This window comes from the organism of the source record quoted next, unplaced genomic scaffold (genome assembly GCF_019419815.1).
Source record: "Pyrus x bretschneideri cultivar Hongxiangsu unplaced genomic scaffold, Pyrus_bretschneideri_v1 Contig38, whole genome shotgun sequence".
Classification (NCBI taxonomy): Eukaryota; Viridiplantae; Streptophyta; class Magnoliopsida; order Rosales; family Rosaceae; genus Pyrus; species Pyrus x bretschneideri.
Window position 1 is genome coordinate 2,528,392 of NW_025999701.1, and position 18,444 is coordinate 2,546,835.

An 18,444-nucleotide genomic window follows, 5' to 3' on the forward strand; every position below is an offset into this window, starting at 1 on the left:
GAACGTGTTGTAGACGGAGGGAAGAAAGAGCGAGGAAGCTGCTGGGGTGCACGGTGAAACAAATATAATAGTAAAGTCATCCAAATAGAACTTTGTGTTCACACAGAACGAGGAAGCTGCTGGGGTACACGGTGAGACAGGGGTCCCACGCAAGCCATGTAAAGATGAACCAGGATCCTCGTCGGATCCATTCTCTAGGGATCCTAGAGATCACGCAATCGTGTCCGTTTATCGTATATCGTGTAGTTAGTTTTCGTTAGGTACTATTTATATTTGAATTTTAAATTTTAAATAATTTATGACCGCACGATGTACAATGAACAAACACGATTACATGATAGGGAATGGATCCGACGAGGATCCTGGTTCTGTAAAGATGAGTTGCATTCACACGCAAGTCAGTCACGAAACAATAGAGTGGTATAACAACTCATGCTGTCTCCTTCACATTCACGAAAGATTTTTCAACCGTAATATAGGATGGTATATTACGTGTCGTTATATGAATTGTAGGATATGTATATTAAAAAATTAATAACTAAAAAAATAAAATTTTTTTTCACTTACATAAAAATACGTGATATACCATCTGTGTTTCTGTCACATCTCAAAATTTCTCCACATTCACACCCTCCATGATCACACTAAGAGGACACGTGTTCACACACAAAACAAATAGTTAAGTGGTATGACAACTCACGCATTCACACACTAAAACTACAAAATATATAATCAGCGATATTGCTATTCACATTCACATTCACATTCACATTCACACCATCCGTGATCAGATGCAGTCAGTACCTTCCCCTTTCCTCTCCCTGAGGAGACCCCAGCGCCGTCTCGAGCTGAAGCGCTACAACCTTGTCTCGTCTCAGCTAGTCTGCTGCTTCCAAGCCCAAGTCCAGCTCCAATCCTCCGCCAAAATATCGAACCCAAAGTAGGGGAACACGATCAACAGCCCCGGTGGCAATAGAGACAACCAGAGAAGGCGGTTGAGATCTTAAACAGCCAGCAACGGAGCAAGACTGAAAAGGTGTAAAATTGTTTCCCTTTGCCAATTGTGATACGCGATCTGTAAATATAGTCCCTGCAAGAAGATGGATGCTCAATTGAGAGCCCTCCCCACCTCATTTCCGTCATGCTGTGGCCTAAACCTGATGTGGTAGGTATTTATTTGTTTAATTGTTTACCTCAAGTTCTTTTTCTATTTCATTTTTCAGATAGTCGGGAATATATGTATATCAAGTTCTGTTATTAATCTTATTTTTTTACTACAACGATATATTTTACACTAACGAATAATGAGTTTGACTAAGATATACAATGAAGAATCTAATTTAGTATTAAATTTGTTATCTACAAGATTCGAATCCAAGTTCTAATTAATACTATCAGGGGAACAAGGGCAACCTCTCTTTTTAATTCTTTTTATATTTTTGGTCATAACCTCTTTTTTTATTTGTTTTTAATAAATAATATTATTTATATTAAAAATGAGGGGTGAATTTAGTTTTACAATGAACTAGTTATAACTTAAGACTTCTTACTTTTCAGTTAAGAGAAATACTATTAGATCGTACTATTAAGTGACTTTTTAAATTTATTTTTAGATCTTCGAGATTGATTAAGAAGACATGAGAATCCCGTTTTAGGCAATCATCTCAATTTGTAGGACTAGGATGTTATCGGACAATTGTAGAATTCAAAGCCTTCTGCAAAATTTAATTAATTCTCCAAACAATTAATACTGCTAAACATAAAAGAAATTGATAATTTGTTGAACAATGATGTGTCACGTTTCGATCCCGACATACGTCAAGGACCGACACATGACACGGAAATGCATAAGTCATTAAATCTGATGTAAGATACGAAATTGAAATACTATAAGTAATATCCTAAAATAAATATGATAATGGGTTCACCCTCACAAATTATATACAAGTCTGTACATTTAAAAAACACAACACCCGTTAAGCCAAGACAAGCCCATGGTGCATAAAAGAGAGTCCTAAAAGAAATAGTACAAGGAAGGATAAGGGGTAACCTAAACGCTCTAAGTCTCTGATCTCTACACTGCTACCCCCACTGACTTCTCGTAATCTACTCAAACCTGTCACATGTACAATCAGTGCCTACACCATGGGAATGGTGCACCAAGCAAACAAAAACCCGGATAAGCTGTGAAGCTCATATGAGTGACAATAATACAACGTATGTGATAATTAATAAAAACAGACCATCAATCATTGTTTATAAACCTCAAATATAAATTCATACTTACAAAATCATAGTCAAGTCACTAAAATGAGCCACCCAGACATCCAACATCTTTTCTAATTCAAACCACAAAGATTCTCAAAACTATCGTTCATAAATACACTAAAAACTAAAGCTAGAGTGACGTAGTTCGGCCAAAGCCTACAGAAGTAACCAAACAGGAAGTGGCCTCCGTAGCAGATTAACCAAGCAGAGCCACCCCTAAGAAAGTAACCAAGTAGGTAGTGACCCCCCATCGTGGATTAACCAAGCAGAGTCACTCCTATGAAATTGTTAGGCAGTGATCGCTTATCACGGATTAACCAAGCATGATCACCCCTAAGTATGTATGTATGGCCATACCTAAGATATAAGGATCGCCCATCATGGATTAACCAAGCATGATCCATAAATAGTATGGTCCCTTATCGCGGATTAACCAAGCATGACCATCCATGTATCACTGCTACATGATGCAGACTCGATGTCACCTAACCCCGTGACACTAGGTTGACGGTCCTTTACTAGCCCTCACGTTTAACAAACATTTCAAATATATATTTTAAACATAATTCATAAATATTTCAAATAGACAAGTCACATAATATTTCATAAAGTAGATCGATGGCAAACTTTATAAAAAGGGAGTTTTAACGAAAAGCCCATGATACCGTTCACTTTAACGAAAAACCATATTTTTACACTAAAAATTCAATCCTAGTACTATTCACTTTACCCTTTATTTTATCCTTATCATTAAAACTCAAAGTTTTCAAGCCCTTTTCATTAGTTTTCCTTTATAAAAACAATTATTTAGCATAAAACATAATTTAGAAATTCATGTTGTATCCACAAAGTATACTAGCATGGGAGGTTTTTCAGGGTAATAACTATATCACATATGTTAAAGTCACTAACCTGAAGTCCGCACTAACGCACCCTAGCACAATAATCAAGATGTCACATACTATTGTCGCCTAAGCCAAAGTACAAGTCCACATTTAGAATTCTTTCGATAATTCATATAATCAAAAATTCTCATATGCTCCCCCTACAACAAATGAAGAGAAATTGAGACACGTTGACAAAAAGTCAACCCTCGATCAACGGTAGGGTCTACAACTCTACGTAACTTGATCCGTAAGATCCATCCACTAGATTTCCAATTTGTAAGTTCCTAAGGTCCTCAAATATTACAAACAATAACATTGCAAAGTTTGGTGACGATCCAACGGTTAGATCATCGTTTGTTACAATATTCAAGTGGCAGACCTTAACGAAAATATATTCAAACGATGAAATTTCGTCAATTGGATGTCAAATATCGAATCAGGGCGTCCAATTTAGTCTAGGGAGGTCAAGTGGTGTCTTAGCCCACACGCCGCCCCAACTACTCTAAAAATCCCAGCCTAAGGGCCTAGGGGCTAGGCGTCTGGCCACAGTCCCGATTAATGCCTAGGCGTTTGAAAAATAAGAACGGGTGCCTAAACCTGCTGAGGCACCCACCTAAACCGCCTAGACACTTGCCTAACCTGCCCAGACCCTAGGTCGTGACTCACTTAGACAGAAAATAGATAACTTTTCTTTTTGCATTTTTATTTTTTTAATATATTGTAAGAGACTTGTTGCATACTTAAATGAACACACTTATATCCTCCCCATGTTTTCATTATGTTCTAATACTGTATAATATGTATGTCATTCTACTTTTGCAATTTATGATGAAATTATGTATATTTTAGGTATAAGCACACTTATTTACATAAAATATAATAGATTTACTTAAATCGGCCTAGTCCTCCTTGGCACTCGTCTAGCCGGTTAGGCGCTAGTCCCCAGTCCACCGCCCGACTAGCGCTTAGCGTTTTTTAGAACCTTGGCCGCGCACCCCGATTCGCCAGAAAATTCACCTAATTCCAAAATTCATTAAATTATACCAAAATGAAGATCGTGAGGAGATGAGTAATTTTTATGCCTGGGCCGAGGTCCAATTCGATCAAGAAGTGGCCTGAAAACACCAAGAACCACCGAAATCCCTAGAAATGGGTGTTCTTAATTTGTCTTCCCCAGTGATCTGCTGCCCCCAAACTTGTTTGGGCCTTGTTCCTGGGTTCAAGATGAGTCGACTATGGGTGGTGGTTGGTGGTGCTGCTTGTAGGATTGGTGGATCATCATCGAGAACCTCCCGATGACTTCGATGCTGTTCTTCGAGAAACCGAGGCAAAAAACCCTTAGGTTTGGGTGGAGATGGAAGATGGGAGGTCGTTGAGTAAGTTAAAGGTGGTGGATGGTGGCGTTTCGATGGAAAAATCGACGGAAATCACGTCGGAATCATCACAGAAACAGGTTAGGAAAAACAAGTCGCGGTGTCTAAAATGAGCCAAAGGTTTAGGGTTCAGGTTGCCTGCTCTTCTTTCTGATTGGGCAATCCCCCTTTCTTTTCTCTCATTTCTCTTTTCTTCGTTCCATCACAGCCACACATATGGCTTCATCACAGCCCTTCTTGGTCTAGCAAAGCTGGAGCCTTCTGGAATTGAAGGTCGTAATGACTAATGTCTATGACTTTATTCGTTTAAAACTCCTTCGTAATAATTCTATTTTTTTTTAACAGTTTTTTCCTATGCATTCGTGAGATCGAGCCCTATCCAATATGTAAATAAAAGTGACAAAACATATAAGAATTAAATACGTCCTCGAAAAGTTCACTTAGTTCATTAAGGGCATTTTCGTCATTTTACTTATCCAAAAAAAACTATACACCGTAAATATAAAAGCGTTGAACTAAGAATACATATATGAAATATGAGATACATAATTTTAAATAGTGAAATGTGGGGACGGGCAAGGCGATAGGCAACCTCACCAACTTTCTCCAAGACCTCAAACGGCCCAATGTACCTCGGACTAAGCTTCCCTTTACCCTGAATCTAAGAACGCTTCTCATAGGGGAAACCCGTAGTAAGGCATATTCTCCAACTTCAAATGTCACCTCACGTCTGTAGGGATCGGCATAACTCTGTTGTTGACTCTGAGCTGCTAATAAATGTGCACAGATCATAGAAATCTTTTCTGTAGCAATCTGTATTAACTCTAGTCCTAATAATCGACGCTCTCCTACCTCGTCCCAGTATAAAAGAGTCTGCACCTCCTCCCATAAAGCGCCTCGTATGGTGACATCTGAATATTCGCCTAATAGTTGTTATTATATGCAAGCTCAATCAACGATAGATGTTTGTCCCAGCAACCTTTTAAATAAAGTACACAAGGTCGAAGCATATCCTCCAAAGTCTGACTGGTGCTCTCTGATTGACCATTGGTTTGAGGATGAAAAGATGTGCTGAAACTCAACTTAGTCTTCATAGCATTATGAAGGCTACTATAAAAACGAGAAGTGAAACGGGGATCTTGATCGAAAATTATCGACATTAGAACTCCATGTAACTTAACAATCACATCTAAAAAGAGTCGCAAGTCACTCAAGAGTATAAGTCTTCGTAACAGCGAGAAAGTGAGCGGATTTCGTTAATCGATCGACGATAACCCATATAGAATCGTGCCGATCTCGAGTCCTCTGTAAGCCTATCACAAAAACCATAGTAATTTACTCCCATTTCCACTTGGGAATAGGGACTGACTGAAGTGAGCTCGCAAGCCGTTAATGCTCTACCTTAACTTGTTGACAAGTCAAGCAATGGGTGACGAACTTGGTAATCTTTCTTCATATTTCCCTACCAGAAACTATCACGAAGATCTCGATACATCTTCGTACTCCCAGAGTGAACAGAAAAAAGTGGAAGTATAGCCTCATCCATGACCTCTATCTGTAGATCTCTGACATTTGGAACACAAAGTCGGGTCCCGAAACGAAGCACACCGCTGTTATAAATGGTAAACTTGGGCCGAGTACCTACTAGTACTCCATCCATGATCTGAACGAACTCTGAGTCCTCATTCTGGGCTACCTAAATCCAATCAATCAACATAAGTTGCACACTAAAGACCCCAATCCCGACATACATCAAGGATCGACATGTGACACAGGGATGTATAGGTCGTTAAATCTGACATAAGACACAGAATTGAAATACTATAACTAATATCCCAAAATAAATATGATAAGGGGTTGACCCCCCACATAATATATACAAGTCTATACACTCAAAAAACACAACGCTCGTTAGGCAAGACAAGCGCATGGTGCACAAAAGAGAGTCCCAAAAGAAATAGTACAAGGAAGGATAAAGGGGTAACCTAAATGCTCCAAGTATCTGATCTATGCACTAATACCCTTACCGGCTTCTCATAATCTACTCATACCTGTTACCTATACAATCATTGCCTACACCATGGGAATGGTGCACCGCGCAAACAAGAATCCGGATAAGCTGTGAAGTTCGTGTGAGTGATAATAATACAACGTATGTGATAATTAATAAAAACAAACCATCGATCACTGCAGGATTGACGAATCGTTGTCGAGAACCTCCTAAGCATTCCGGTGCTGTTATTCGAGAAACTGAGGCCAAAAACCCTCGAGTTTGGGTGAAGATGGAAGAATGAAGGTTGCTGAGTAGGTTACAAGTGGTGGATGGTGGCGTTTCAATGGAAAAACTGACGGAAATCACGTCGGAATAATCACGGAATGGGTCGGGAAAAACAAGTCGTGGGGTTTGAAATTGGTCAAAGGTTTGGGGTTCAGTTGGCTGGACGTCCTCGTTGGTACACATCCAATTAAGGATTGGCTCTGATACCAAATTGTCACATCCCGACCCGGGCCCCTACCACATCCGAGGCTCGACTCCACCGTAGCACGATATTGTCCGCTTTGGGCCTCGACCACACCCTTACGGTTTTGTTTCTGGGAACTCACACGAGAACTTCCCGGTGGGTCACCCATCCTGGGATTGCTCTCGCGTGCTACTCTTTTAACTTCGGAGTTCCCATGGAACCCGAAGCTAGTGAGTTCCCAAAAAGCCTCTTGCTAGGTAGAGATGAGAATATACATATAAGGCTTACAGGATCCACTCTCCTGGGCAATGTGGGATGTTACAGGTGGCTTCATCATAGCCCTTCTTGCTCCAACAAAGCTGGAGCCTTCTGGAATTGAAGGCCAAAATGACTAAAATGTCCTTAACTTTATTCGTTTATATCTCCTTCGTTATAACTCCGTTTTTCGAACGGTTTTTGCCTACGCGCTCGTGAGATCGATCTCTATCCAATGTGTAAATAAAAGTGACAAATCATGTAAGAATTAAATACATCCTCGAAAAGTCTGTTTAGTTCATTAAGGGCATTTTTGTCCTTTTACTTATCGAAAAAAACTATACACCGTAAATATAAAAGCGTTGAAACTAAGAATACGAATATGAAATACAAGATACGTAATGTTAAATAGTGAAATCTGGGGACGGGATTTCACAAATGATATATTTCTACATAGAAGCTTGTATGAGCTTTCATAACAAGTTGAAGGTGACAACTTCACATGTTTCCCTGCTGAGAAAAATTTATGTGTCTTTTGTCTTTCAGAATCATTTTCGATGTTCGCTTAAATCTAGTCTTTGCTTACGTACCATTCTGAAGGGTGTCATCAACGGCGCACCTCCGACTCTGAACTAATTTTGAAACAACCAAACTGAAAGCGAATACAACAGGCAAAGGGGATAGTTTGATAGGACTAGTAGTATGGCGACGGCTGAAATGATACTGCACTGCTGAGCAAATGCATTGAACAATGGCAAGACCTAATCCAAAAATTTCAGGGAATGTACCAAAAAGCATGTTATTTGGAGGTGGATAGTGAAAACACCATAGCATTCCCCGCCTCCTCAATACAACTCTTTCCTTTATAGCATTTTGAAGGAGCTCGCAGATGCAAACAAGTATAGCCACAATTGCCAGCAGCATACCAATTAATGCGTAGTGAGGATAACGTGGGGAGGAAACCTGATCAAAAGCCGATGCCAGAATCTCAATGCCGCAGCTAGTGAGTAACAAGATCCATTCTGATGAAGTAACCTACAGTAGAAGTTCTAGTGAGTAATAGGATCCACATTAAGTTCTAATTTTTTTTCATTAAAACCTGGTGTAGGATTAGATATTTGATCTTAGGCTTAAATGTCAAAATGGTCTCTATGTTATAGCCATATGACCAATTTACTCTCCGTGTTTTTGATTTGGCTAATTTAGCCCTTGTGTTTGCCTCTTTTAGCCAATTAAGAACATTTCATTCAAATTTTTTTTTTAAATTCATTAAAAAAATTATATGAGATAGAATTACCCTTTATCTTTACATAAAAATGCAAATCAACGAGAAATAACACATATAAGAGATAAAACTTCCAATTTGAAAAATGATTAAGGTGGTAATATAGAAAAAAGAGGGGATAATGTTAGGGAGGAGGTGGGGAGTTGGGAGGAGAATAACTTTTCTTTTAATTTTTAATTTATATTATTTTTAAATATTTTTAATCAAATAAATAATTTAAAAATTAAGTTTATAATAATTTATAATTTTTTTTACAGAATGATCAAATTGGCCAAATTAAAAACAATGAATTAAATTGATCGAATGACTAAAACACACGGACCATTTTAACATTTAAGCCTTGATCTTATTCCTCCATGTCATCATGATTATTATAACTCATATTTTGTTGTTTTTAAACTCTTTAATGGCTCTTTTTGTTCCCATTGTGCCCCTGTAATTAATTATTCAACCTTCTTGGTATGTTACTAATTTTGACTTTGATTAATTTATGCTTGATTTGTTCCATGATTATAGTGCCTGGAAAGATTTTTCATATCTTCATGCCTAAATTACAACATGAAAAAAGTCAAGGTATCCTTTGATGTTGCATCTTTAAATGGCGGATGCTAATTTTGAATTTAAAAAAAAAATCAGAAACCATTTAATAGCAATATTTAGGGGTAATATAGGAAGACAAAACATAGTAAATTACATAAAAGAAATTAAATATGACGTGAACTATAAATGCTGATTTGAACACGAGTTAAACGACTAAAATTAGTTTTTAATCTGATTAGAACAAAGTCAATTGATTAAAATTAGTTTTTGATCTTATTTACGGTATTTATTTAGAAGTAATCATTTCCTAGGTCTATAAGTTTTCTATTTTTTTATTAGAAGACAGAGAACCTTCCGATCCCATGGATAAAAACCAGCTGACAGAAGCTCAAGACCAATACCCGTATCACATGGCGTTGCTCGTCAACGAGGCCCTGCAATCAAGAGTAGTAATCACCCAAATTACTTCTAAGTTCATTTGAAATTATGAATGATAAACGAATACGAGAAGAAAATACTTGTTTTAAGAGCTAAGAGTCTAAGACAAGGAAAGTTCGATCAAAGGATTAAAAAAAAATATAATAAAATAAAAGGGTTTGCACCTCTCCATTTGAACCACTTTCAGAATGCTCAGATTCGGATGACATGGTTAGGTAGAGTGAGTTAACACCCCTACGTGCTTGGATGATGCCGTCGTGGCAGAAAGGGCATTTGATTTCGACTTCGACATCCACAGTGACCAGATGACAACAACTGCAGCAGTAGTACCTAGTTGGAATTGCCTCCTCGGTTGTATTTATCTCGTTCATCTCCCCACTATCTTTTGCTGCACAACAGTATATGGACTAGAATCATACAGAAATAACTGTACCATAACGAGCAAAACAGCCAACCAACAGGCAATAGCCTTGCGTTTTTTAGAGTAACCGCACGCACCTTCCATAAATTGATGTGCAGCTTTGAAAAACAAGGCTGCGATCCGCAACTTGATCAAGGGCTGGAAGTTGAAAGTTGAAATAAAATACGAAAAATGAGTTGGCAAGGATGCATATAGAAATTTGGTATAGGGGAACTAATGAACTTAATTGATTGGATACAGAGAGGGGAGAAAGGGAGAGAAGGGGGGGAGGGGGGAGGGAGAACCTGAGCGGCAAGTTCGTGATTGGCAGTGCCATTGGGCGTCACTACTCCGACTCCGACACCAACATTGCTGTCAGTGGGCGTCACTACTCGGACGCCGGAACCAACCTTGCTGTCTTTCAGGTAACTTTTCATCTGCATCTGCATCTCCATCACTAAGGCCTCCTCCCGGTGTGTGTGTGTGTATGTATATATAGAGGGAGAGAGAGAGAGAGAAGCAAAATGGTAAAGTTTTTAATAATTTTATAATTCTAAGTCTATTTTAAAATTATTTAAAGAATAGATGCAATTTAATTAAAAAGGAACCTTTCATTAAACTTCTGATGATTGGAGAGAAAGAGAATGAGGGGGTCGGAGGGAGAAGATATTTTTCAGTGAGAGCAGCAAGCTTGTGAATGGCAGTGTCAGTACTACACCTCCAACGACGACACCAACACTACACAAATATTGCTCCATCTCCATTTCCGTCTTCCAACAGCTTCCTTGCAACTTCCTTCGCCGTTGATCCTATCAGTTAACGCGTCAATAGTTTATAGCTTTCTTTCTTCCATATATTAAACGTCTTTTACTCGCGGTCTGCTCTTTTACATCTCATTGTAATTTTTTTTTTATATAATATTATTTTATTTTATTTTTCAAATTTTAGAAATAAAGAAAGAAAAACTGTTCATGTAGTGTGACACACCCCGACTGAAATCAAGGCGTGCTGGCCGTCACGAGAGAGTGACGTAGCCATGTGCATAGTGCGGAAGCTAAGATAATAATAAAAGTACAAATAAATAAAACCAAACTACAAAACAATTGTAAGATCCCACATCGCCCAGGGGAGTGATCCTTATATGTATTTTCGCATCTCTACCTAGCACGAGATCTTTTGGGAGCTCACTGGCTTCGGGTTCTATCGGAACTTCGAAGTTAAACGAATAGCGCACGAGAGCAATCCCATGGTGGGTGACACACTGGGAAGTTCTCGTGTGAGTTCTTAGAAACAAAACCGTGAAGGTGTGCTGGGGGCCCAAAGCGGACAATATCATGCTACGATGAAGTCGGGCCCGGGAAGTGGTCCCGCCCGGGCCGAGATGTGACAATTTGTTATCAGAGCCTAACCCTGGTCGTGGTGTGCCGACGAGGACGTCGGGCCCCTAAGGGGGGTGGATTGTAAGATCCCACATCGCCCAGGGGAGTGATCCTTATATGTATTTTCACATCTCTACCTAGCGCGAGGCCTTTTGGGAGCTCACTGGCTTCGGGTTCTATCGGAACTCTGAAGTTAAGTGAGTAGCGCGCGAGGTCAATCCCATGATGGGTGACCCACTGGGAAGTTCTCGTGTGAGTTCTCAGAAAAAAACCGTGAGGGTGTGCTGGGCTAAAAGCTGACAATATCGTACTACGATGGAGTCGGGCCCGGGAAGTGGTCCCGGCCGGACCGGGATGTGACATAGTGGGTGGTTTTGTTCTGTTAATTTGATTTTGTTATTATTAAATTTTTTAATTTTAAATTTCAATTAAAGGGGGTAATTTGGGATTTTGAATGAGACATATTTTTGTTTTCGGGCTTTATAAATATAGATATAGAAGAGAGCAACAGGAAAGTATTTAAAATCTTCATCAACAAAAAAAATAAAAAGAAAAAAAACAGAAAGTACTTAAAATACTATAAATTGTTCTTCAATAATTTTAAAAATTCCACTTGGATTAAAAGAAGTTAAAATAATTCAAGACAGAAAGAAAAATAAAAAGAACTGTTATTAATTTTAATGAATTTAAAATTTAAAACTTTTAGAAAAATAAAACAAAATCAAAATGAACTGTTGTTAGCACTCCAAAAATCTCTATCTACACTCTTCACAAGTGTATTTTTCTTTTTATTATAAAAAGTTTAGAATGTCAAATGAGATTGTTGAATGATAATTATCCAAACAAAAATCCCCACATTAGTGACAGAGAGAGTTGATTACGTGTAAAGAGAGGGGAGAGTTGCTACTACTTTCTAGTGGCCAAAAATCCCGCCGTTTGAGTGCGGAGACCTTTCGTGGTATTTACCAAGAAATACTAAGGGAATAGAAAATCTGATCAAAAATAAATAAATTTGAATTTAAAATAATATTGTTCTCTCCTCTACATGAACTGGAAACTTTCGACGTAAAATTTGGAGTCTCTAAATTATACGTGCTTTGGTCGATTGAAAAGGCTTTATCTCAATCTTTAGTCTATTTCCTGGTAATTCCACAATCTAAATCAAAAAAGTATCACAAAATTGACGAGTTGCAGATAGAAAAAGGAGAAAGAAGAAAGAGTGAGGAAACTTGGGGTATACGTGACGGTAATGTAATTTCCACTCCCAGTCCCACTCTCATGTTCTCTCTCTCCCTCTTTCCATCTCATTTTAAAAAACAAAATATTTACCCACATTTAAAATAACGTGTTGAAGACGGATGGAAGAGAAAGAAGAAAGAGCGAGGAAACTGCAGGGGTGCACGGGGAGAGAGGAGTCCATGGGTGAGTCTCACGGCACACAATTAAACAAAAACAATGATATCCAAATAATAAACACAACGGACAAAAAATGAAGAAAGGTCTCATTTCCTCTCCCTGAGAAAACCCTAGCACCGTCTCGGGCAAAAATGAAACAACCTTCTCTCTTCTCAGCTTCTCTGCTGCTTCCAAACCCATTTCCCATCGCCATTTTCTGCAAATGAAACCCATCGCCATTTTCAGCAAGCCAAACCGATAGCCTGTTGGAACTTGTGAACTTCGAAGGGACTTTTCAAGTCCCATATCGCCCATTTCACCTAAACAACTCCTCTTTATAAGTGTGTTCCCTCACTTATGGTTTGAAAGAAATTAGGTCAAGGTCATGGACAAAAAAATGTAAGTATCATTTTTACGTTTTTGATTTTTGAATTGAGTTTTTTCCAAAAAAACATTAAAAATTTCCATCGCTTTCTCCTTTGAATCTTCACAGAGAAACACTTAGTAAATTTGTCAAGAATCCAAGTTCGAGTGCAAAAACTTGGATTAGATAGTTGTATCATGCAAGATAGGCGTCCGTAGAACTACTGCACTGGTGTATGGGTGAATTTCTGTCTTAGGATATTGTTACTGCAAGCCTCTATATTCATAAACAAGTAAGCTGAGTTCTTTGAGGAAATTTTTCCTTATAAAGATAGGTCATATGTTTTGAACAAAAGAGTACATGATGATACTACAAGAAATGATGACAATAATCATGCTTGAACTTCTAGAGTTCAAGGCCAAGATTTGGAACCATGGAAGAGTAAAAGAGCAAAGATTGCAAAGGACTTTGGTCCTGATTCCCTCACTTTTCTAATCGAAGAAGAGCTTCAAACTTAGAAGGCTGCATTAGAATCCTCTGAAGCACATTATTGGAAAGAAGCTATTCAAAGTAATGGAATCCATCATGCAAAATAATACATGGGAATTGGTTAATTTGCCTCCTGGAAATAAACCAATAGGACACAAATGGATTTTCAAGAGGAAATTGAGACCGGATGGTACCATAGACAAGTATAAAGCTCGTCTAGTTGCCAAGGGATATCATCAAAAAGAAAGACTTGACTACTTTGACACTTATTCACCGGTAGCTAGAATAACATCTATAAGGTTATTAATAGCTATAGCATTCGTGGACAATCTCGAGATACATCAAACAGATGTCAAGACAGCATTTCTAAATGGTGAATTAGACGAAGAAATATATATGGAACAACCTAAAGGTTTCACTATCAAAGGTCAAGAAAAGAAAGTTGGCAAATTGATTAAGTACTTATATGGACTTAAGCAAGCTCCTAAGCAATGGCATGAAAATTTTGATCATAATATGATCATTAATGGATTTGTTATCAATGAAAGTGATAAATGCATTTATGTTAAGCAAACGAAAATTGCTTGTGTTATTGTATGTCTATACATTGATGACATGCTTATATTGGGAACAAACAAAGATGTGATTAACTCCACAATGAGAGGCTAAATTCTAGCTTCGATATGAAAGATATGGGAATAGCTGATGTGATTCTTGGAGTTCGACTTCCAAGGAATTCAGATGGATATGTCCTAACTCAATCACATTATGTTGAAAAGGTTCTAAGAAGGTTTGGACATTATGATTGTAAATCTGTAGTAACTCAATTTGATCCCATTCATAAACTTACTAAAAACGAAGAAGAGAGCGTATCTCAATTGGAGTATACCCACGTTATAGGTTGCCTGATGTACAATATGAATTGTACAAGACCTGATCTTGCTTATTCAATAAGCTGACTAAGTAGGTATTCAAGTAATCCTGGAAGAGATCATTGGAATGCTTTAATAAGGGTATTAAGATACTTAAAGCAAACAATGAACTGTGGTTTGCATTACATTCAATATCCCCCAGTATTAGAAGGATTTAGTGATGCAAATTGGATTTCAGGGAGCATAGACATTAAATCCACAAGTGGATATGTATTTACACTTGGTGGAGCAGCTGTGTCATGGATATCATCTAAGCAAACGTGTATAGCACGTTCGACAATGTAATCAGAGTTTATAACCTTAGATGCAGCTGCTGATGAAGCTGAATGGCTTAAACATTGTGATCTATGTGTTTGCAGGGGACCTCGATCGACAGCCCTGGTGACAAAAGAGACAACCAGAGAAGGCGGTTGAGATCTTAAACAGCCAGCCATGGAACAAGACTGAAAAGGTATAAAATTGCTTCCCTCTGTCAATTGTGAAATGGGATTTGTAAATATAGTCCCTGGAAGAAGATGGATGCTCAATGTAGAGATCTGATTCCATTACTACAAAAGGACCTTATAGTGTCAGTTGTTGCGTCGGTTTAATATAATATAGTGGCGAAAAAGAGATTTGCGACACTCAGTGAAGATGACGTCATATTTACTGTCGCTTATAAGCGTCATAAAATTTCTACGTCGCTTTTAAACCGACGTAAAAATTTAATGTCGCTTATAACCGACACATATTTTAATATTTTTAAGCACTGGCGTCGCTTTAAATAAAATAGTGTCGCTTTTAAGCGACATAAATTATGGGTGTCGCTTCTAGGCGACACTAATTCTTGTTTTTAATATTTTAAAGCCTGCGTCGGTTCTGAGCGACATATATTTTGAAACCCGGTGTCAGTTGTAAGCGACACATTGATGGTCTTTAAATCCTTTCCCCCGTGTTTTCTTTTTCTTCTCTTGCATTTTTCTTATTCGTTCTTCCAATTTACAAAGCCTCCCCGTGTTCTCTCTCTTTCAGCTTTCTTATTTGGTTTTCCAACTTCATTTGTTCCTCTTCACAACAGTAAGTTTTTCTTGCTTATAATATTTTTATTTTCTCCTCTTATGTTTAATTTTTAGTTACAATTTATTTTTGTAGGAAATTTATTTGAGCTGGTTGAGTACATAAAGAATTGTTGACGTCGAAATTCTTCAACAAATCAGGTTTGTATCACTAACTTCTTTAATTTTTAAATTGTATAATACACAAGTTTATTTATTTAAAAATTATAATTTAAGCACTTAGATAAAATTCTACTATTTTTGTTAAATTAATAAAAATTTAGTCGAATTAATTAATTTTGTCACTTGAATTGTTATGAGAAAATTGAATGAATAATATTTATAAGCATTTATGTTAAATTAACAATATTAAATATAACATAAACTTATAATATTGAGTAATATAAGAATATATTATGTTAAATTTTTTTTTTGGCACTCTAATTGTTATTTTGATAATTTTTTGTTGTTATTTACTAGAATGGATTAGATGAACAAAATTTGAATTGTTATGAGAAAATGGGAATGAATTGTGACATCCTACATCGCCCAGGGGTGATCCTTAAATGTATATTCCCATCCCTACCTAGCGCGAGGCCTTTTGGGAGCTCACTGGCTTCGGGTTCCGTGGGAACTCCGAAGTTAAGCGAGTAGCGCGCGAGAGCATTCCCAGGATGGGTGACCCATCGGGAAGTTCTCGTGTGAGTTCCCAAAAACAAAACCGTAAGGGCGTGGTCGGGGCCCAAAGCGGACAATATCGTGCTACGGTGGTGGATCGGGCCCGGGAAGTGGTGCCCCCCGGGCCGGGATGTGACAATTTGGTATCAGAGCCTAATCCAGGGCGTGGTGTGCCGACGAGGACGTCGGGCCCCTAAGGGGGGTGGATTGTGACATCCTACATCGCCCAGGGGTGATCCTTAAATGTATATTCCCATCCCTACCTAGCGCGAGGCCTTTTGGGAGTTCACTGGCTTTGGGTTCCGTAGGAACTCCGAAGTTAAGCGAGTAGCGCGCGAGAGCATTCCCAGGATGGGTGACCCATCGGGAAGTTCTCGTGTGAGTTCCCAAAAACAAAACCGTAAGGGCGTGGTCGGGGCCCAAAGCGGACAATATCGTGCTACGGTGGTGGATCGGGCCCAGGAAGTGGTGCCCCCCGGGCCGGGATGTGACATGAATAATATTTATAAGCATTTATGTTAAATTAACAATATTAAATATAACATAAACTTATAATATTTAGTAATATAAGAATATATTATGTTAAAAAAAAAATTTTTTTTTTGCACTGTAATTGCTATTTTAATTTGTTGTTATTTTGATAATTTTTTGTTGTTATTTACTAGAATGGATTAGATGAACATAATTTGAATTGTTATGAGAAAATGGAATGAATAATATTTATAAGCATTTATGTTAAATTAACAATATTAAATATAACATAAACTTATAATATTTAGTAATATAAAAATATATTATGTTAAAAAAAAAAAAATTGCACTCTAATTGTTATTTTAATTTGTTGTTATTTTGATAATTTTTTGTTGTTATTTACTAAAATGGATTAGATGAACATAATTTGAATTGTTATGAGAAAATGGAATGAATAATATTTATAAGCATTTATGTTAAATTAACAATAATAAATATAACATAAACTTATAATATTTAGTAATATAAGAATATATTATGTTAAATTAATTTTTTTTTTTTTTGCATTCTAATTGTTATTTTAATTTGTTGTTATTTTGATAACTTTTGGTTGTTATTTACTAGTATGGATTAGATGAGCATAATTTGAATTGCTATGAGAAAATGGAATGAATGATATTTATAAGCATTTATGTTAAGTTAACAATATTAAATATAACCTAAACTTATAATATTTAGGAATATAAGAATATATTAATTATTTTTTTTTGCACTCTAATTGTTATTTTAATTTGTTGTTATTTTGATAAGTTTGATAACTTTTGGTTGTTATTTATTAGAATGGATTAGATGAGCATAATTTTGATAACTTTTTGTTGTTATTTTAATTTGTTTTTACTATAATAGGTGTTGAAAATTAAAAGATTGCAATCGTGATAGAGATCGAGGGGTGAAAGATAGAAATTGAAAATTCTGATAGTTATGCCTACATGATAGGGATTGAAAGATTGTAGGCATCTTAGTGTCAACGTAATATTTTGCCTTCGTAAAGTGGTAAAATATGGACAAGAGTTGGTTGACAATACCCCGAAATTTTGAAGCGTATACAACTGGAATTAATTTGTTTTTGGATCAAGCAATTGCAAATGGTGTTGGTCCTGATAAGTTTAGATGTCCTTGCAAAAGATGTTGTAATCGATATACTTTTGTTAGGAACATTATTGTTGAACATCTCATATTGTATGATATGGATAAAGATTATAAAAACGCTTGTTGGCGGCATCATGGCGAGCAAAACATTGGAGAGCAAAATGTGGCAATTGGAGAAGAAGAAACAGGAGATGAGGTGATTGGCATGCATGATTTTCTTAATGATGTATTTGTCCAACCATTAATAGAAGAAGGTGTTGGGCCATCTACTGAACCCCCTATTGGGGAAGGGCGTCCAGAAGAGGTGCAGACTTTTTTTAAGTTGCTTGAAGAGGCAGATCAAGATTTGTGGCCAGGTTGTAAGGAGTTTAAGAAATTGGAAGCAGTTGTAAGACTGTATCAGATTAAGTGTTTAGCGGGAATGCCTGATGAGATCTTCACCACTTTACTGGAGTTAATTAAAAGAATGTTGACTGAAGGGGATTGTTTTGCCTTAATCCTGTTATAAGGCAAAAAAACTTATAAATGACTTGGGTCTGTCATATGTGAAAATTGATGCATGTCCCAATGATTGCATGATCTATTGGAAAGATACTTCAGATTTGACCGTGTGCTCGGTTTGTGGTAAATCAAGATATAAAATTA

General features: G+C 37.2%; 1 protein-coding gene and 1 long non-coding RNA gene across 2 annotated transcripts; one reads left to right on the top strand and one right to left on the bottom strand.

The window, feature by feature from the left end:
* Nucleotides 1–508: 508 nt before the first annotated feature.
* Nucleotides 509–9,679, top strand: LOC125468475. The gene is made up of 2 exons (XR_007250861.1): nucleotides 509–1,165; nucleotides 9,410–9,679. It is a non-coding gene; the product is annotated as an uncharacterized LOC125468475 (long non-coding RNA).
* LOC125468474 lies at nucleotides 7,828–10,823 on the bottom strand. Its single transcript, XM_048564275.1, has 5 exons — nucleotides 10,214–10,823; nucleotides 10,007–10,067; nucleotides 9,673–9,896; nucleotides 9,472–9,504; nucleotides 7,828–8,280 (listed from the first exon to the last, which is right to left on the bottom strand). Exons 1-5 carry the CDS (start codon nucleotides 10,361–10,363, stop codon nucleotides 7,828–7,830), a joined length of 921 nt encoding a protein of 306 aa, XP_048420232.1. The 5' UTR covers nucleotides 10,364–10,823.
* Between the last annotated feature and the right edge of the window lie 7,621 nt (nucleotides 10,824–18,444).